Consider the following 22,228-nt stretch of genomic DNA (forward strand, 5'->3'; position numbering starts at 1 on the left):
AGTTATTATTAAACTTCTCATTTCCCCATTTTTACACAAACAAACCCTATATTACAAGGAAAAAAAAAAAGGCATTCTAGGTTACTGATAAAACATGTTTCTCAGGAAAAAGTCTGGGAAATTGGAAACAACCTCTGACTTTATGCAACAAATCTCCAGAAGTGATCAAAAGAGCCAACAAGCTATATTAAGAATTATTCAAGGTAAAGAATCATATTGTTCCTCGATACATCAGCAATCAGCTGCAATCAGAAGCAGCCCAAGCTCTGTGCCATTCTCCTCTCTTTGCGGCAGCTTAAAAACACGTGAGCTGCACTCTCTTCTGCTGAAACACAGAATTACACGCAGCCTTCCAAAAATCTTTTTGGTGCACAGGAAGAGAAGCACCAGCGCCCTGTTCTGGGACCACTGGCAAGCTATTCAGTCACAAAGCTGCACCTCTTCTCCCCGCCAAAGCAAAGCCAGGACCCCGTCCAGTTGAGATCTAGTCTCATAGGAAGGGCTTTACCTTCTGACGATAGTTCTTAGTGTGAGTCCATCCCGTCGTCAGCCCGACTGGCCGGCTCCTGTCTGGAGCAGGACCTGGAGCGATGGGGGACGGTTTCTGTGCCTCCCGTTCCCGCACGCACCCTCCAAAAGCAGCAAAATCCTCCTTCCCTGCACATTAAACTCACTCGGCAGCAGCTCGGCCAACCCATTCTGAAAAAGGAAAAGGGGGAAGAACACCGGCCCAGGCAGGGCAGGACCATTTCTCATCACTTGACGTTGATATAACTCGGAGCATTTTGCCCTTGGGGAGAGGCGTCTGCCGATTGTGAAATTAGTGCTCTCTTTCTTTGGATGTTATTAAATATTACTTGCAGAGCTCCTGAAGAATTTATACAGCCTCCTGGGTGTCAGTCTAGTTTTGTCAGACACACTTAGTTACACTGAGGTTATATTCTAGTCCAATGCAGATAAATGCAGGCAGAGTGCTGGGGTCGCTTGCCACACCAGTGCATGTATCCCTTGATCCTATTTGCACATTTTGGGTGGGATAATGCTTCAGACATACTCTGAGAAAATCTGATTAATTTACAGTAGGTCCTGTGCACTGACCCTATCTGATCTCTATCTGACCCTATCTGATCTCTCAACTGGTATTTTCCACAATCAAAAACGTCCTGTGGTCTGCAGGATATACCTGTCGGACAAACAATCACAGCATGCGCTTCTGCTTTTCCTTACAATTTACCTGGGACATTCAGGCAACATGTTCATGTTTCCTCACTTACTGTAACAGCAGTAAAATGAAACATAAAGCAAATCACAGAGCTAACAAAGCATGCACTGAACTCCACCGCTGCTTCTCATTTGCCTTTTCCCCACGCATTTTTATAGTGTCTGAAGATGACAGTGGCGACTGGGACATACTGGCTGAGAATAAAGTCTCTCCCAAGCCTGTAAGCCATCCAAACCAGCCTAGTGCTATGAAAAAAGAATGGTAATACATTCTTCAGGGATATTATTTTACTACAACTTCAACATACCACCAAAACCCAAACCCGTTTGGATCCATCATATCATCAGTCTTTGTTCAGTCCATCAATTGCTTCATTTACAGAAGTGTTTAAAATTTTACTTTGTTCCAACCCGTATTACCAGTATAGGTTGCATCATTAAAATCCAGTAAATGACACATTTTGTGATACTTTCTGCATAACTACTATGAAAACAGCCTTGCTAAATATATCGTTCATCAGAAGATGGTATGTTAGCCTTTCATTTAAAGTTTCTGAATGGAATTGAATTAAATCTCTGTTTTAAGAGATTCTTTACATGGTTCCTCAATCTATAAAGCATACTGCTATAAGAACATAGGACCAGGCGCATGAATGTACCGAAGCACCAAACTGAACTCTGTGCTAGATGGATCTTTGCAGAGAAGGGTGATGTTTTCACATGAGCTGTCAGCCTAAATCTTCTTAAAATAAATTACTTCAAAACATGTAGGTTACCAAGTTTCCCTGAAAGTCAATCAGCTGAAGCACCTGAACACTGATAGCCACATGAGCAAAGTTGCTTGCATGGGTAAGCGTTGGCTGAAGGCACATCCTTGAACAATATAAACACCTATTGTTCGGATAAATAATTTACAGTTCATATGGGAAACAGCGACGTTGTTCTGTCATTTATGTATTATTTATTTATTTAGAACAGACTCATTCACATGTAAAGAATCGGCAGAAACTTCCCTGAACCCCTCAGAGCACAGATTTCTAAATCTAGCTCTGAAAACAATACTTGAAGAAACTTGCAGGTTCCTCTGGCTCCCATTCTTTGCCTCTTAAAATATGGACACAGTTTCCTTACACAACCACAGTGGCTTTTGCTGTTTGTTTGTGGTTTTTTTCCTCCCAATAATTATTTATGTCTAACTTCAGAAGTCAAGGTGCCTCAGAACTGAAATCTTTCAGAGTTAGCTGCAGCACCAATAAGACACCTTAAAATTCTGACGCATTGAAGTATCTACGAGAACTAAACCTCCTTCACACTAAACACCACATCTTAAACTACTACTCCTCTTTAAAACCGGGGGAAGCTCAGCATAAATAACAAAATCAGAAGCACATTTAGAAGTTGACCTTGCAGGCTGAAGCCAAGGGAGCCTTCTGGTGCCCTGGCATTTCTCTTTCCAGCTCCATCTGTTCGAGTGGCGAATCGTCACTGCTCCCAAGGTGGGTACAAGTGTCAGCAGAGCATGGAAACACACACAGGGCAGGCAGGACAACAGGAATTCGAGCTACACACAGCCAGGGGAAATCACACAGTGACTTCTTATTTGCAAATGAATAGTAAGCAAACGATATTGGAAAAATAATGGGTAGAATAGCAAGATGGTTGAGGGATTTGATAGCAGATGCATACATTTCTATCTCTAGATCATGAGATCAGATCCTGTTCATATCAGTACAAGTTAAAATTCTAAGACCTGAATCTTATTCTCAAACTTTCAGTATGATTTCATGCAAAATATCCACCTTTTTCTGCCCTGCTGTCTTCTTTCTGCAGAAGCAAAAGAATACTACTTAAAATTTTTGTAAAACCCTTCAGATAAGCAAAGATGAAATACATGGATGTAGGCATGATCCACCATTCTCTGAAGTCAACAGAAAGCTTCTCATTCATATAACATAGTTTGAATTAAGCCCTGGAGGAATAGTTATATTGTGTATAATAAACACACCAAAAATTATTTAGGCCAGTATCTTTCAAATACCTAAATATGTGCTAAAGTTTAAATAAATTTGTGGACTTACACATGTCTACACAGAAATCTGCAGGATTAGGATCAGATGGGCATCTTTCAATAGGCAAGCCTTGAGCTATAAAAGATAGCTGAGTACAAAGTCTATGTGAAAGTCCTTGCTCTCTCTGCACTGTTATTGCCTGATAAAAACATTTTGAAACAGAATTAATGGGAAATTAGTAATTTTTCACAAATAAAGATTCTGTTTGAGAAACCAAAAGTAAGAATACGGATCGGTGTTGCCTTGACAACATTCCCCGAAATACTCAAGTATTAAAGGATCCAAATATGCTCAAGAAAGTTGCAATATCTATTTCATATTGGATACTTATCACATTTTTGTATTGGCATGCACTCATCTATCATCTGTGATTATTTGTCACAGAAAGTTATATGCCAAATAACACATGAGAAATTATCTGAGATGCCTTAAATGCACATGGTATTTTTCTTGCATGTTTTCATGGCTACTGAAAGGTGTTAAATCTATGATCCATGATATGTGGATATTAGCAAAATAAGTACTGTTCTTCTCATAATGCATTTCTGAACTGAGCAGAGCCACACTGAGGAACAAACATGAGCAGAATCGGTAAGCTGGCAACATTGCAAGGAATCTAATTTTCTCTTTAAATTTAAAAAAATATATATATTTTACTGGAAAAATAGATGTCACCATCCTCTGTGAACCAAAAGCAGGGATGTAATAAGAACAAGCAGAAAATAAAGCAGAACTACAGTGGCATGCTGCTAATCACTTCTGACCCATTAGAGGGAAGGCTTTGTAGACAATGTACTACATACCTCCCTCCAGTCTCTTCTAACAATTTCTTTAGCTAGAGATGATGAAACAGTGTCCTCTGCTCCTGACATAACAAATTATTTTATTGACAAATTAAAAGGAAGATAGTGATCAGTGATATTTTATTTCCTACCAGATGTTAGTAGGTATAACTTGGGCTGGTCAGTGATGCCATAACCTCTACCTACTCAGTTCCTGTAATTGTGCTACTTTACACCAAAAATGTGGTTTCCTTCCCAAGAGAGGGAGCAGGACAAGAGACAACTTGCATGATACAAATCATCAAAAAACACCCACATTTGCCAAAGAAACGTTGCCAAAGAAAACAGAATACAGTAATCCTCCGGTGAGAATCTTGAGCTTTATTTAAGTTAAAACTTCAGGTGTACTGAGAGGTTGTGGGTGATTTCCTGTACAAGATAAGCAAACAGTTAATTTTCCTACCTCAGACAGGTCTGCAGCCCTCCCTGACCTGTGCCATCTTGTGCTGGGAATCACCTCCGATGGCTCTGTGGCTGCTTCTAATCTCTCATCTCTGTTACTACCAGTGGATTTCTGTCACGCTCTGACCCCATCCTTCAGACTACCTTTCCTGCCCAAAGGGGACACACGTACTGACACATGATTTTCTCCTCTTAGGTTTTGACTTATTCATTCCTTTACTCTAATTTAGGGGGATTAAATACTGTACCTTTGGAACTGTTCATCTCTGACAGTGTAACAGGTTCAAGGATGTGCCAAGAAACTAACCCACGGTTCTGATAAATTGCTCTGATTATTGAATGTTTGCTGCTCACCTGTACCTTCTGCTCTTCTCAAGCACCACCTAATGACAGAAGGTGCTGCAATGTCTCTCTGCATCTGCAGATGATACCTGGAGAACGCTAAAACATGGACTATCTGGACTGCTAATATATACCGAAATGCAGTTCAGCCAATGTCTGAACAGCCTCCCTGACTACACAGTATTAATACTAATTTTTTGGTGAACGTTTCTAAGGACTTGTCCAGTCTGTACCTTTCAGATAGCACTCAGCCTTTAAATGGCATTTAAACAGATCAGGACAGAGTTGCACCATATGAGTAACTCAACTACAGGCTTTACAAGAAGTTGGTCTTAGTTACGTATTTAGAACTAGTGCTGCCATCTACTGTATTATTATGGGTTGTGCCTCTGATAATGAACGAGAACCGCAAATATTCAAGCAAAACTTCTAGTCTTACCCAGAACTTAGCATGCTTAATATTTCCTTGTATTGACAAAACCATCCAAAGGGTCTGTTTCTAATTCATCAGCCCATTCTGATTCTGCAGGGGCAGAAAAATCTCTCTCTTTTTTATCTGATTTTGATTCTTAGAACAGGTAGATCCTTGCAAGAGGCTGGGCATGTTTCATAGCTTCAGCAAAATGTTGTCTCTTCCTCTAATTATAAACAGTCATCCGAAGAGTAAGAATTATGGAGTGAGAAACCAGACTTAGGGCCAAAACAACTGCATCAAGTTTCTGCCCAGGACACAACGTCTTCGATAACCTGAATTTCAGGCTAGATAGTGATGGACAGCTAAATTCTAGTTCAATTAAACTAATCTGTGCTTAGTGCCAATAAATTTGGGTTACACAGATGATGAGGGACCTAGAGCACCTTTCACATGAAGAAAGACAGAGAGAGCTGGGTCTGTTCAGCCTGGAGAAGCTGAGAGGGGACCTCATCAATTATTATAAATATCTCCAGGGTGGGTGTCAAGAGGATGGACCAGACTCCTTTCAGTGGTGCCCAGTGACAGGATGAGGGGCAGCAGGCACAGACTGAAGCACAGGAGGTTCCATCTGAATATGAGGAGAAACTTCTTCCTGTGAGGTGCCAGAGCCTGGCCCAGGCTGCCCAGAGAGGCTGTGGAGTCTCCTTCTCTGGAGACATTCAAACCCGCCTGGACACGACCCTGTGTGATCTGCTCTGGTGACCCTACTTTAGCACGTGGGTTGGACTGGGTGATCAACAGAGATCCCTTCAACCTCAACTATTCTGTGATTCAGTTCTGAAAAGATAAAGTTCACGATCCTTTCAAAAAGCCAGGTTTCTTTCTCAATGGTGCTAGGACAAGTGACCCGAGTGCAACCTTGCTATATTCACATCCACTACACAACAGTCTCCACATAGGAACAGTTCATTTATTCCCAGCTCTCACAGACTCCAATAACCTCCTGGTTTATAATTTTCTTCTCCATGCCGCTGAATAGGTTACATTATTTGCAGGTTAGAGCACTTATCACATGCATCTAAAATATTTTTAGAATTACTTTATGCTTCCCAGTCTCACAAATCCAATTCCTTCTCTCCTGCAGTGCTTCCTGCACTGGAATGCAACTCTGGTATCGCCAATACACAGTACTAAACTGGAAAACTCATCACTTAGACAGGAATTGATAAGCAGGTGGTAGCAGACCACTAGATTAAAGTGAGAGACAGAGCATTTCTACTCAAGTGAAAACTCAGACTGTTCTCACTAATTATCTATGTGGGTCTCCGAAGGAATTAGATACACATTGCAAAGGAGGCAGACTAAGAGCGTGGCTCATTAAAAACTGCACTCCCAGTAGATGCAGTGACAAATGCACCAGGTGTCCACACACGTTCCGAGTCCCTCAACTGGTGGTGACCATCTGGTTAATATTCTGAACACTCAACCAGAGAAACCTCCAGAACTAAAACCACAAGTTGTTACCACTTTACATCAAACCTAAAACTTCTCATATGAGGGCTGACACAGTCTTATCTGTAGAAGACATGACACTAAAAACAGAACCAGTAATACACATTTACTAGCAAATTCCAGCTGATTTTTATAACACTTTCACATTTATTTTCTGTTATTAACTGCAAAACATAGAGTACCTGCAGTTTCTTCTTCACAAAATGCACCTGTACCTGAATTTCTTCGTGATGCTCCATTTCTTCCACAAACTTTATTATGGTTTATTTATATTTATTTATTTATTACAAGGATAGTGGGCTATTAAAAAAACCCACTAAATCCAGAGTCAAGCCATACAGCCCAGCTCCAGACCTGAGCTCAAAGCTTAGGTTCTTTCTATTAAACAGAGTTTCCTACAGGGAAAGGAGATAACAGTTTTGCTTCTCATTATCTCCGTGATAGTGTGACAAGGAAGGTCCTCTGCATTTTTTGCCCCCTAAACATTTCAGTGATGGCACAGAGTAATCCATGCAGAGTTCAAGGATTCCAGCTCAAAGAGGACACATCAGAGCCATGGGAGATGGAGATCAGTAGTGACAAAAGATACATCTATAAAGTTTTGGCCGATTTCAATGGTAATGCTGAGGACTCCAACTAAGAGCCAACAAAAGAGATGCTTCAGATTTTTCTGCCTTCTTGTTTCTGATCACACAATTTACCTCTCCAGCATATTTCTCTCTCTCACCTTCTCAGCATCATTCAGATCATCTGGCCTCATTTGAGAAGAGAAATCTCATGTCCTAAGTTTTGGCCAACTTACAGTTGCCAAAGGTGATTCTAATACATAAATTACCTCTGCAAATATGTCAGATCTGGCGCAGAACAAGCAGTGCAGTAGACTTAGCAGATCACCATTAAAAGAGAAACATAGAAACCACAGATCTATAGAAAGCAGTGCAATTAATTCCCTATAATATACTTTTCCTGATGACTGCAAAGCTAAAACACTGAAAATATTTCTGAAAATTAGAACCTTTGCTCTAAAAATCAGCAGAACTTTCACATGAGAATTTTCTATTCTCTGCAGTTGCATGAGGGTATAACACCTACCTCTAGGACTTTCCCAGTAATGAACTGGTGACATGCTTCGCATTTGACTCCAAAAAGAACTTGATAGTCCTTTTCACAATAAGGAATACCATCTCTGAAAACAAAAATCCACAAATTACAAATCACGTTTTAATAAACGGGTTACAGCATAACTTATACTCTTCACTTGTCTTCAGTCTGGAACTCTTACACACAGCAATAGGCAAACGGGAGAGAATTAAAGGGGAATATTTTGTAGTAGAAGGAAAAAAACCCATCATATTCCCATTAGTGCCTCTTAGGATTATTCTTTAAATTCCCATCAAGAAAAAGCATCCAGTAGAAACCACTGAAGTAAATCTCATTCTTTAGAACAGACTCTGTTCACCTACAGGTGGTGCAATGCTAGGGAATCAGTGGAATGAGAGTGGGATGAGAGGAGATCACATCTTTACCATAGGCAGGTAGTTCTTGTTTAGTTCAGCAAAAAAGTCTTTGGTAGTCTGCAAGGGTATAATCAGTTACTTTTAAGTATAAGGTTACTTAGTCTTTTAGTATGAAAAGGAACATATATATATAGTAAAAGTGGAAACACTAGTCAGCTTAGGAGTATTTCTCAGGCACTAAACTTCTGAGAAATTACAGATGCTACTTTTTATTAAATATTATACACCCATTAATGACATGTTTGTAAAACATACATTGTTTTTCTAGTTTTTCTCTTTGTTATATGCTTAAAGGGGGAACAGAAGCTGCATCTTCATTCCCTCTATTTCATCGTTACACCATTTGTCCCCATTCACTTCCTCTATAGTTCCTTCCACTCAAAAACCTCTTCATTAGTTTCTTACATGGAAATGTGAAACACAGCATCAGATCAATCACATCATCGCGTTTACTCTATTCTCTAGCAAAGGCAAGCAATGGATAGCTTTCTACTTTTTAGCCTCAAAATTACATGTTGGAGAACAAAATGTCACAAAGCTTTATGTGGCTAATACAGAAAACATGCAGCAATTCACCTGATCCTTTGTGGAAACATACACCCCCATCTATTATATATTGGTCTTAAATATAGACTGATATCATTAAAACACACCTTTCAGTTACACATTTCAGTTCAGTTTCCTTTCCCAACTCAGCTTTCACTGAGAACAAAGATTTTGTCGTATATGGAAAGGTGGTCAAAACTGGATTTTGAAAGGTGTACTTTGCTGCAAACTCTTCTCCATTGACTCATGCCAAGAGTGCAGAAGAGACACAGAGGTTACTTACTTGCTGATGTATTCCCCGGTTAGGACCTTCCCACAGGCCTTGCACTTAAAGCACCCGAGGTGCCACTGCTTATCCAGAGCTAGCAATGCTTGGCCATTTTTTATGTCTCTTCCACAACCAGCACAATCTGCAAATAAACAAACAAATGCATTTGTTGTCAGTTACTTGGTTCATTAACTCTCATTAACCAGCCACCCATTGCAACCCTTGATGACCATAGGGGAGAATTATACAGTAGTGCAGATTTGTCTTTCTTCCTGAAACAATTCTCAGATTCAATCTTTGTCACTATAGATATATTCAGTAGCAGAGGGAGAAGACCTCCTTTGTTTTTTATACTGTTTATGACTCAAAGACCACCAGACAAGCTCCATACAAACTTCGCATTTTGTTACACACAAGCTACAAAAATCATCACTGCAAGAAGTTTCCATCTTCTAAAGCAATCGCTGTTATTTCTCATTTTGCTTTTATCGAGAACTTGACTGCTGAGACGAAGCTGAACACGGAGACCCCAGCGAGCACCATCTGCATGTCCCCGTCGGGTGGCAGCAAAGCCCAGCGTGTCCACCCAGCACAGGGCGGTGACACAGCCCAGCCGGGACCAGGGGGACAGACCTTGTTTCAGGGGGGGCCCAAGGCAAGGGTGACAGCAGGGTGACAGCAGCCAAGCCTGCATGGCAGGGCAGATTGTCTTCCACCTGCAGCTGTGGGAAACTGTAGTTTTCATGGTCTCTAACAGGCACAAGGACTCTCGCTCAGCGATTTTGGTACTATCTTAGCAGCTGACACTCACTTTTCACTGCGATTCTGAAAGGCTCTTTGATGGCAGAATGTAAACCTGAAGCCAGGAGCACTGAACGCCCTCTGTCCCAGAGGATGCCACAATGTCTCATGTCACATCACAAATCTTTGGCTCAGCTCCAAGCTCCCATTCCTCCCCATTCAAACCTAAAATACTCAGGAGAAATTTCCTGGTAAGAGGCAATTCAGCACATGGTAAGATCTGAAGAGACTGATGTGGCAGAGAGCACTGAACTGCCAGGGTTGTGCTACAGTTCTGTGCCCAGCCCGAGGGGACAGAGGGACAGAGGGGAGGGAAGGCCTGGAAGAGCAGCGAAGCAGAAAGGGAATGCCCATCAGCTGAGGCACACACACAAGCCACAGAGGAGACAGCCTGGAACAAAGCATTTTCCATATTTTATTATCCCCAAACTCGGTGTTTCTTTGGCGAATGTAACATCCCCTCCACGTGACTGAAACATCAACAAAAAGCAACAGAGACCAAGAGGAACAGAGAGATCTTGGCACTTAGAGCTCAGCTCATCCTGGGGAAAAGCTTGTCCTGGCTGCACTGCTCAAGCTGAGAGAACAGATACAGCCTGAAAAGCTTCATCTCCTCATGGCTTTGCAGCCCAGGCTACCCCACGCTTTGCAAAAGGGCAAGTCCAAGTTTATTATCACAACTGATAATGAGAGTCACTCCTTTTGACACTAGAAAGCCTGACTTTTGTTTGCTGGATAATGGGCCAAGAGAGCCCCAAATATTATAAATTCTGTGTATTCCTGCTATCCATGTCACCATTTGCAGCATGTCCCTCCTTCTGTCAGCATTACTCTTCTCAAACCCCTTGGAAAAAAAAGGAAGGGGAGACTAAGCCCCATGGTACCTTGTGATAAAATGCAAGTCACAAGCTGTTGACACGACTTGGACTTGAAAAACAACCCTGACATGACCTAATACCAGGACTTTACCCTAGAGGACAAATGCTGCAAATTGAAATGATAAAATGACAAGGACTGACACCATGTAATGGATCCCTCTGCTCTTCAGTGCCAGCTCAAGGCTCCATGCCACTCTGTAACGACAGCAAAGGCTGGACAAGGTCACCAAGGAGGCTCTGGAATTCCAAGCATGAGGCTGAGGAGGGGAGAAGCAACGATCTGCCAGGGTGGCTTTGGTACCCTGATCTTGCCTTCTGTTTTGGGAGGATACTACATCATCTCTTGAGGTCGCTTCCAGCCTATTTTTCTTATGCTAAATACGAAACCCTGCGATTTGCCTCCCAAGTGTGGGAACAAATGGGATCTTTCCTCCAGTCTCAGTGGGTGCTGAACTGCAGTTCTAAACAGCACCCATTCCTCAGGTTCCCAGCACTGCTGCCTTCCCTGGTGTGCCAGCTTCCACATTCCTGACCTGGTGTCCTGCCAAACCGGGACACATTCCCTGTTACATTAATCCCTCAAAAAAATCTGCTTCTGTGAAGCTGAAATTTCTCAGATAGGCTTCTAACTTCTATGCTTTGCAGATATTTTGTTTCTAATTGAATTCCTGAAGCAGTCAGAATAGAAAAATCACTTTACACAAAAGGTCTACCTAGTCCAGTATCTTTATTGGTGCCAAAACCACCTCTTTGGAGGAAGCAGGGATCCATGAAGTATCCCTACCTATTTAGTTGCTTCTTCGTAAGCCAAAGGTCGTGTTGCTGTGCTTATTCTTGTGCTCATGTGTGATACAAGGGGTTGATAACATGCTTTTCCTATTCTATAGCAACAATGACATTTACTTACTCTTTCTAGACTCCTTGAAGTGTTTTGCAAGAGTAAATTAACATCATTATTTCCATTCTGCTAATATCACAGATATGTTTTATGTCTGGAATCAAAGTAAGCGAATAGCCCAGTACTGTCATCTTAGGCTGAGATGGCTTTTAACTAAACCTGATTTTAACTCTGGCAAAATGGTTGGGTATATACATGAAAAGCAAGCAATTATCATTATCTCTTAAAATAGAAAGCAAATAAGGCTGGCCTGAGCTAAAAAAAGACTATTTGTTCAGCCAAATTCTACAAATAAAAGCCATTTATGATCTCAGGCCTGCATGAGAGACATTAAAGCCTCTGGCTGAATGTCAGCAGCACACAGCATATGCAGGCAGGATCTCAGTACCACACTAAGCACAATCTGCATGGGCCTCACCTCTAACCAGCACACACTGCGAATAAAAGGGCCGTGGGGTATGACAGAGTGGTCCACAACCACAGTCCAGAGCTGAATTGTACTAAAAAAATCTGACAACGCTTCTTGAAACTTTGTGCAATGGTTCCCACCACATTTCTCTCCAGCTTCATACCTGGGTCTGACAGACTGGAACCCCTGACCTTGAGTTTTTTTTGTGTCTTATAACCCAGATTCCTCCCTACTCCCATTCCTTGCACATCCACACGTTCAGCTGTGCCAGGATAACGAACAGGAGGAAAGTGCAGTGTACTGGTTAAAGTGCAGAGTGAGCAGTGCCATTCCTATATGCACTTACAATCTAAAGAAAAGCATACCACAAAAAACACTATTAGGTGCAATTAGGTTTGAGCTAAAGGATGACAGCACTGATTCTCAGAAGAAATAGGAAGTAACACTGTTCATATGTTTTGTGTCCACGACCAGAATCTTCAGCTGTATGACAGCCATCTCGTAATCAAAACACTGCAGTACGACCTCAATAAGGACCCAACCAGAATAAGGTTATCCGGGAATGTCAGTAAGATAATGTATTCCCCCAAATCCATCCTAAGCAGGGGAAAAGGATTGTATCTGAGAGCACTGGACATGTAGTTACGCAGATCACGGTGGAGCCTCCCTGGGCTGCTTGTGACACCAACAGCTGCAGCTTCTACAGGCAACATCCACTTGCTCAGAAATTGTATAGAATTGAATTCGCTCTCATAACAGCATTAGCTGACAGGACCATTTTTTAGCCAAGCAAAAGCTTCTTACATGATTCCCTGTCAGAGATGCTTAAACATACCTGTTGTGTCTTTCACATACTCTGGCTAGGCCTGCTCAGTCTGAAGATATATCCTAACGTATTTAAGCTACAGCTCTGGAAGAAAATAGTCCAGAAGGGTGTCATATTTGATGTGTCCAGATACAAAAGCGAATACCAATGCCTGATCAAAAGGGCTGTGATGTGGAGTCAGCCAGCCCAAAAGCAGGGAAAAGTGGGGGGGCAGGACAAGGGAAAATAGCACAGCATGATAATATTACGGATGATTAACACCTCCACCCCTCAAGCACTTTAAGTAGCCTCACAAATAGATGTAGCCCAGGGTGAGCTGCCACCCATGACACCTTGCCTGTAAAGATATGAGGAGAAAATGTGTTTCCCTTTTTAGCGTCTGCATCACCCCAGACACCCAGGAGTGACACATCCTGCACAGCAACCCATTCGTCACTGCCTAAATTAAGTGGTGGATTTTCTTCCTTTGCCTCCCTCCCCTGCGCTCAGCCAATAGCAGGAGCCCCCATCCCTGCACAGGCGATACAGCTGGATTAACCCTGAGCACACTGCGTACGGCATCACCCGCTCCCGTTTCCATCGCTTTGAAAATTCACCAGCAAATAGACATTTACCTCACATTCTCTGCTCAACCCATATAACTGAATAAAGGGAAATCACCCCTCTCCCTGCTTTAGTCCTAATGAACATGCTTATGCAAAGTCACGTGCAGGGACAGTTTTACACGAGCATGTTAACTCTGCTCAGTGAGCAGAGTTAATTGCAGTCTGACTTAATGATCCATAATTAAGTCACCAAAAAGTTCCTTTCAATCCTGATGGCCATTAGTAGCACATGTCCAGATAAAGTCTGAAGCTGTCACAACCCCTGTGAGTCACATTTTATACTCCTTTTGTTACTGTTCCCCTTGCTATAAAACACAGATAAAGTAGATTTATAAAGACAGCACCAGCAGGCTTCTGCCCTGAAACAGGTAAAGCAGGGCAGAATGAGGGGCATTATTATTATCACCATCAACAAACAGGTTTTCATTGGACTTACACAGAAATACATTGTCAAACACAGCTGGACCTAAAGAGCAATCTATGAGGAACAGTGATTTGGAAGTGAAGGAAAAGCAAATATCACTGGAGTCAAGGCCAAGAAATCTCTAATTGTAAATAACTCTCAGCAACCCTGAAAAACAACCTGCATCCCAGTAATTCTCCTGTGGCAATTTGAAGGCTGCACAGTTTTAAGTTCGCATAGAGTTATGAAGATCAGAGTTTTTCCTCAGTCACCCTTTAAGCACAGATCAGCTAAAGCCTTTCAAAGCTCTATTTTAAAGTTAAATGTTTTGATGATATCACACAGGCTTTTCCAGATCATCAGGATATTTCTGTCAAAGCTAAAAATACAACCTCACTCTGTCTATTTACAATACAATAAACACTTCCAAAGATTAAAGCACAACCATTTGATCATCAGGGCAGCGATGAGATCTGCAAGTCAGAGAAGGACATGCAGCATTGGGAATTTTACATCCAGGATTCAGGTCTGAGTGTGTAACTCAATTTTGCAAAGAAATCCGCTGCCAGACCCTTCCTCTTTGCCAGTTCAAGGATGGGAAATGTTTGTCTGAACAAAATGGACTATTGCCCTTTTGCTAAAGGCAAAACAAACCCATGCGGGCAGCCTTGTACTCCTGAAATCTAACAATAAGAGGCTGGGTACATACAATGGAGGGAAATCAGTTCCCCATGGGAAGGGGAGTATAGCTGCCACAGTTTATTATAAATGGCAAGTTGGGCAAAACCGACATTTTCAAAATAAATACTTAGGGAAATAAAACTATTTTAGTTGATTAAATATGTAAAGAAATCACACTGGCATGAACTGGCATTATTTGCTTACAACACAGGTCCCTGTTAACCACCTACAAGTGCCTAACGTTGACCCGCCTTTTTAAGAAACTGCTTAACATACATCTTAGATATATTGTTACTGTAAATAGCTCTTGCATCATCTAATGTAATTTAAATTGATTTGTAAAGATGAATGCTCTTCTCCAAATCTAGTTTGTTAATATGACATTATTTTATCAAAGGAGTTTTTATTTTTCCCCTCTGATTTGAGGTAAGTATTTGTGTTGATGTTCTACACAGGAAAAGGAAACAGTATTTCCCTTCTTCCCACATCTTTCTACACCTCTTTCCCAAAGGAAGCCCAAGCAATCGATCTTTTAACCTGTTACTCCTGCAAACTGTCCTTGCAAGCAACATACCACCAATGAAGCCTTTTTCCATAAGATCAGCCTCAGTGTCGTCTTCAAGCCCATCTTCACACAGGTGCCTGAACTCAAAACCAAAGGGTGAATGAAATAGGAAGAGGAAGAAACAGCAGACACGCTACACACTATTTAAGAGAAGAGTTTGAATTGTCCCATAAATGAAAGATAAAGGCTGGGTTGTTTGGTTGGTTTTGTCTTCTAGCTTAGCACCCCTAGCTGTAGAACTACTCTGATGGATAAACCACAGCCAGGTATATCTAAGCTGAGACTCGTCTTTACCCTGTTACTTCTTTTACCACACTTCAGTTCTGAGTTCCAATCAAGTTCAAATTCACCATTCCATCTCGCAGTACCACTACTGAATTGCTCGGTTCACAAACGAGCTTCAGTGTTTAATACCCAGCTCATGGAAAGCACATTGTGTCTCTTCATCTGCAGACTATTTTGGGTGATTTTCAACTGTTACTCTTGGAAAGCAAGCCATTCCAACAGGGTACAACCTCTGACAATAGGAATGAAAGATACGGCAACTTTTAGGAAGGTTTTTATGCCATGACAAGCCACAGCAATTAAAGATCTAGCTAAAAACTAATTAATTTTTCATATTCCTTTAAAGTGACCTCAGAGTCCTGATGTACTACCTGGCAGGTTTACTGAACGTGACAATTCCTCTTATCTCTGGGGATCTCCTTCGGTTGTGTTTTCCTGAGCAATTCCTTGCACTTCCCCCAGAATGTTCTTTGGAATTATCTTTTGATGAGTAGCTCTCTGGAAAAAGCTAAGGACATGGACCTATTTTGATTCCAAGTTCAAGACGGGGTTACGCTTAGAGAAGTAAAAACCAATACACTCCTATAGTCTATTCCCAGTTGGTTTTGCCTAATTTACATGTAACACAAAAGAATGGAAAATAAAAACAAAAGGGTAAACTGGACTGAAAATACCTTCCTGAAAAACAGTCATTTTTGTGAAGGAATATGTTTCAATAGAAAATTCGTAATTCAGAAACTTCCTGCCCTGGAACAACTGTATTCTCTATACAGCTCCTGCCCTGTCTCTATGACCCCAAAGTCAGTCAATAACAACACTTCATATTCCTCCTGAGGATCAGCCAAGGCAACTTACTATAAAAAAAGCAATGAAAATACCCATTTGAGTAAAGGAAGGCTACTCAAGTAATTTAGCCACTGTTAAGAAACAGAAGTGAGGACTATAATGAATCCAAGAAAACAATTCAAATTACGAAAACACCTCAAAAATTGCAAAATTCTTCAAAAGAGTAAATCTCCTTTAAGTAATCACAAAAGCGGGTCAGTATCATGGGAAGGATGTATCAAGGTGTAATCTAATGGGTTTTGCCAGAAAGGAACTGTGCTTGGGTTTGCACCATTTCATGCATGTTGATTTGCTTATTTTATTCTTAAAAGTAGGGGCAGGGTAAAACACTAGAACCACTGTATGCTCAATATATTAAGCCATAAATATAGTTGCCCTAGATTAAAGGGGAATTAAATACCGATATATGTACATATCAGTATTTACATATATATATATATATGTGTGTGTATATATATATACACACACACACATATATATATATATATATATATATGTATGTATGTATATAACAAAAGGATTTCACTTAAAACCAGCATTTTAAATTTAAGATATTCAGATGAGGTCTGAAAACACAGAGAATAAACTTGCTCTCCTTTTCCCACCTTTGAATAAATTCACATACTGTAAGTTCTGCCGCTTTTAAAATCCTTAAGGACATTATGATTATGATCCAAAGTAAACGGTTTTATAAGCTACATATCCTTGACAAATCAGTTGTTCCAGAATTAAAATAAATTGTAATGAATTTACTTTCTTGATCTGTTTAACACATTTCAGGTAGTTTTCTAAAATTAAAAAAACCCCACAATGCTATTTTATACATTCTAATTGCATTTCAATTTCCATTCAAATAGAGCTTGACATAAATGATGAGCAAAAACAGTCGTTAGTGAACAAAATATAGATGTTAAAGAATATGATTAATTTATGCAGAGCTATATCAGTTTAATTAAATGTGTATAAATATGGAGTATCCTCACGCTCATCAATTAGCCTTTCCTAATTAAAAATCTAAATGTAAAACAAGGTTATGATACATTATTCTAATCAAGGTTTCCAAGGTTCTCACGTAAACCATGATTAAAATCAGTGATTTAAATCAGTGTTTGAAATCAATCCATAATGATGTCTGTGGTATGTCCTGATTCTATGGCAAACCAAAAAAGGACATAGGGGACTAAATGAGCCCCTTAAGTCCCCAAAATCCTCAACTGAATCTCCAGTACCTAAACATAGGTGTGCGAGCTTGAATGCCACAGAAATGAGTGTTTCTGTATTCTTAGCACATAAACCAGGAACCATGAAACCAGAAAAATTTGTGTGTTTTGGCACAAAATAATATTAAACCTTTAAGGTTCAAAATTATACACAGAATTTTTTAAACTTTATTTTTCAAATGCATGTTCAAAACCAAAATTGTTGAGCCTAAGTTCCCCAGGGCATTCACTGTTTATGGATATTGTGTGTATCCCATAGGCAAAACTGGGCTCAGTGTCTTGCTCTAAAGCCTATCTGCATTTGTACAATACCTATATTTACTATGTAGCTTTGACATACTGCGTGAAATTGTAGGATATTCCCCAAGAATGAGCTCAAAATCATGTGTGGCATGTTGCCTAATACCTTTTTAAAGCCAAAAAACCACTGCAGATAGCTTGCTCACAAATAGCCAGCCAACTATTGCCCTTTGCTTTTGAAATCTTCCCTATGGACTTGAAGGAGTTTTCAAACAGCTCAGGAAAAAGGGCTAAAGACCAAAATAATGAAAATTGAGTCAAATGGGGCTAAGTATTTACAAGTCCTAACTGCAGACTATTCACAAAAACTATGATTAAAGGGAATTTTGCATCCATTTCATCCACTCAGCTAAATTCTAACGCAGAAGTATGTGATGCCTAAGCTTCAGCTCAGAACACTGGCAACAATCAGCTGTATCTTGATCTAATGAAAGGACAGTTACGTCCCAAATATAAAACTGCATTAAGAATTAGATAGTCTTTAAAGGATGACTACAAAGCAGATTTGCTTCTCCATTCGGATGCTTCACCATTTTCCCCCACTTTCTGGGCAGTGAGGCAAATGTTGATCCCCATTTTTTCCTGCCTGCTGTAAGGTATGTTGGCTCCGCTCCACTTCAGCATTACCAGAAACCTCGTTGGAAGTTTCAGATATTTGCTGGGAGCTTTGCTGCATCTTATTGGAAGAGATAAGGCTATTGAATAATTAACAAAGATATCTTTCTCCCATAAGTTCATTAAGCATTAAGCTTATTATTTATATCACAATAGAGCTAAGATCCCCATTTGTGTGGCAGGATCCGATTGATAGGCATGAAAGCATTTGTCCCAGAGAACTTACATTCCCTGAATCAGAACACAATGTGCAAACCAGACAAGGACAAACATACAAAACAGTATTGTGAAACCTCCTCGTGGACGCCGGCTGGTCGGGGAACAGCTGCCCCAAAGATTATTTATGCACATATAACGCTGGCCGATCTGAAAACCCTGCTCCACATCCTAGCTGTGCGGGGATGCCCTTAAATCACAAGGAGAGACCTTACAAAGAAAAGGGAACTGACTTAACTTCTTCATCCTTCATTCCAAATCGCATCATCACTGGGTATCTCCGCATATATAGAACAAGAATATATTTCACTGAAAAAAAGGAAACTTAAAATCTCCACCATCATTTTAAAAGATCAATTTTTCAAATGAAGGTTCTTGCTAGGTGATTGTAATGCTTCCGTTTCCTTTGGATAAGGAGCTTTTTCCTAACCATGTAGAAAGCCCACTTTTCACTTGAAATGCAATTTCTTAATTAGTTCATGCACATCCCTCAAATAATCCAACCTTTCAGCAAAAAGGTAATCAGAAATAACTAAAACTTCCTAACCAGCACCCAGCCAAGGAACTAACAGACAAAGGGCTCAGTCTCAGGTAGAGAAATAACATTCTGATTATTGAAATGCTTTACCATGGAAATAGTGAAGTGGAATGCCTAAGGGAATAATCTATGTTTAAGAAAGAGGGAAATGTATTAAACTGTGTTCAAAGACACACAGTCTCCGCAGAATTTCAAACACGTATTATAAAGCTCACGCTACTCTTTCAAAGGTATCTAACCCCAATGTGGATGAAGAACAAAGCTTTAGGCAGACTTTAGGTTCTTTATTTCTCCTTACACAAGTTAAAACCACACACATTTTCTAATTTTTATCCCTTTAGCATCAATAGGTAGGACTCAGGCAGTAGCACAGTACTCAGTACTGCATCATCTAAGCACCACATCATCTTTAATTCAAGTATAACCACAACATATTAGTAAGCTAGGGCAGTGCTATTTCTTCATTTTGCTGGTAGAGAACCAACCCTTCAAATTTACCCTGATACATAAAACATGTGTAAAAAGACCAGAAAGCTACACTCAGAATTCCCAGGTCCAAGGGAATTAACCACTAGATAATCCCTCCTATGACAACATGGAAACAATAAACCACGAATCCACAAACTACAAAATAACAACAACGACAATGATGACAAAAGTTTAACTTGGCTTTAACTCTTTTTTTACCCAAAATTACAGTAAGAAATTAGGGGTAAAAAAACCAAACCAAACCAAAAACAACACAAAAAACAAAACCAAAACCCATATAACATGAAGATTTTTCAAGGTGGCCTTCAGAAGCAGCCCACTGAATATGCGATACAAAATGCTGAGGGCTGGTGAAATGAGGCTGTCATCTATGCAACAGAGATACAATAGGGGAGATCTTAATTAGAAGAATGTAAAATGGGGGGAGGGAGGGTAAGCACGGTACCCATCACCAAACAGCCAAGTTGCAGTTTTGTGTATAGTTTAGAAATAACAGATTCCTGCACAAATGCTTCTCTGGAGAGACAATATGGACCATAACAATGTGTGTTAGCATGGAGCTAGAACACAATAGAACACAACAGAAAATAGAAAGAGCTGAAGATAGGTAACAATGATGTTGTATACAAAGGACACTGCTTAAAACAGAAATAGTAGTTACCAGGATACCTGACTTAGAACTATTGATACTTCTTTATTGGGAGCAAAAGAAAATAACTTCCTGCCTTTGGCAGAACCTTGAAAACCATGAACAGCGATCAACATCACACCCTTAGACGGTGCTGTCCAGTTGTCCCCTGCTGCCGTGCTGCTCCACATCCGTCCCAGTCACTTTGCTTTACAGATCACATCTCATTTATCAACCTGTCACACCAAATAAAACAATAACAAAAAAGAACACCACCCCTTTACTTTCCTGCAAAGCTGTCTGCAGGTATTTGGTGTTAAATTTCCTGTCGAATAAAATGAATGAATGAAAGTCCCAAAGCTACTGGCATTGTATGCATCTAGCAGTGTCTAATAAATAGGGTGGACTATATTATGAATTATCATTACTCTGTAGAACCTGTATAATGAAAAAGATTGTCTTAGAAAATTAGAATTCGAAAGTAGTCACTGAAATGATTCTTCAAGAAAATAGCTATAATTATTCCAGGTAGTATATGTGCAGTAAAATAAATATATTATTAATATAAATAAGGTTAATAAGTACTGTGGACCCAAATAACATTAAACAAAAAAAAGGAAAATTAATTATCCAGTCCTTTTCCTTCTGATTTTCATTGGTGTGCACCACAAGAGCATAACCACGTTCAGGTTCATGTTATTCAAGATGTTAACTCCTGTATGTAGAGACATTTGATTTTCCTTGAAATCACCCGACGAAAGCTGTCAATAAGCCTTTCTTTTATGTGAAGTAACAGACATCAGAAAACTGCATGTCAGCATTAATGCAGACATTCTAGTGGCCAGAAGGCTTCCTTTTACATTACATAAGCCAAACAAACCTGATATACTTGCAGTCTATTGCATTTCCTCACTTTCAACTTCCCTTATTTTAAGGAAAGCCTCCCCTAGTAATCTACTTGGAAGTAATCAGAGGAAACTGGAAACAATGCAGGATATAAAATAGATGCATAGTAGGAATAAGATTCTCTTCTAAAAGAACTTGCATTAAAAAATAATCCTTTCAGAAAAGGGCAAAGCATTCAAAAAAATTGATGTATCTGATTCAGCCAGCAGGAGGACAAGGAAGCAATCTGGAACAGCTTACACTAATTAAAATTTACTCTCCAGTGCCAGCAAGAAAGACTTCTCTGTATCCAAGTCAACTCTTGGACAAAGCCAAAGCAGCAGCTGGCATATCTCTGAAGACAGAGGATGCTTCATTAGTACTCTTCTAATTTAGTTTTTCTGAACTTATAAACACATGCTGGTCTCACTTTTATTTGTCTTGGTTTGGCAAGTTTCGCTCTAAAATGACGAGAAACTCTATACTATATCTTCCTACAGGTCTTTCTTCCTAAAGGAACAAGATGCACAGTGGCAGGTACTTGCAGATTTCGAAGCAGCGCATTCTAAACTGTTAAGAGCTGGAGATCTCTTGCTGTGTGTATTGGTGAGGCAGTTTGCCTAGCAGGACATAATAATAATAATAATAATAATAATAATAATAATAATATCATCACAAGTAGCAAGGAAGATTGTTTTCTATTCCTTGCTCCCAGTGGCTGCAGCGTAGAGCCCAAGAAGCAATTCAAGCAGAGCCTCCAGCTGTCAGAAAATGACTCTCCAGCTCTTTTGCTTGCTCACCATCAGATGCCTCAACTCCATCATTTGCAACGGGCAATTTTGGCACCTGAAGTCACAGAACCGGGAAGCGGCCACACTGCTGGACAAGTGTGCCACGTTTTGAGAACCAGATGTATTGTGATCCAGATAGTTGTACATTGAACACCAGTTGTTTGGGAACCAGTGATTGTGACAGGCCTAGAAAAAGAACATCACTCCTGCCCAAG

At 40.2% G+C, this 22,228-nt stretch overlaps 1 protein-coding gene across 7 annotated transcripts in view; it reads right to left on the reverse strand.

Annotated features, from left to right (window-relative positions):
• ABLIM1 (actin binding LIM protein 1) overlaps positions 1 to 22,228 on the reverse strand; it is a gene marked incomplete at both ends in the record, with an annotated part of 87,656 nt that overhangs the window by 61,676 nt on the left and 3,752 nt on the right. For all 7 annotated transcript variants that reach the window (XM_080347971.1, XM_080347969.1, XM_080347970.1 and 4 more), the window contains 2 exons: positions 7,896 to 7,989; positions 9,150 to 9,276. In XM_080347971.1, the coding sequence (XP_080204097.1) occupies positions 7,896 to 7,989; positions 9,150 to 9,276 (221 nt within the window). The remainder of the gene's footprint in view (positions 1 to 7,895; positions 7,990 to 9,149; positions 9,277 to 22,228) is intronic.

The sequence above is a fragment of the Nesoenas mayeri genome (assembly GCF_963082525.1).
Source record: "Nesoenas mayeri genome assembly, chromosome: 7".
NCBI classification, from domain to species: domain Eukaryota; kingdom Metazoa; phylum Chordata; class Aves; order Columbiformes; family Columbidae; genus Nesoenas; species Nesoenas mayeri.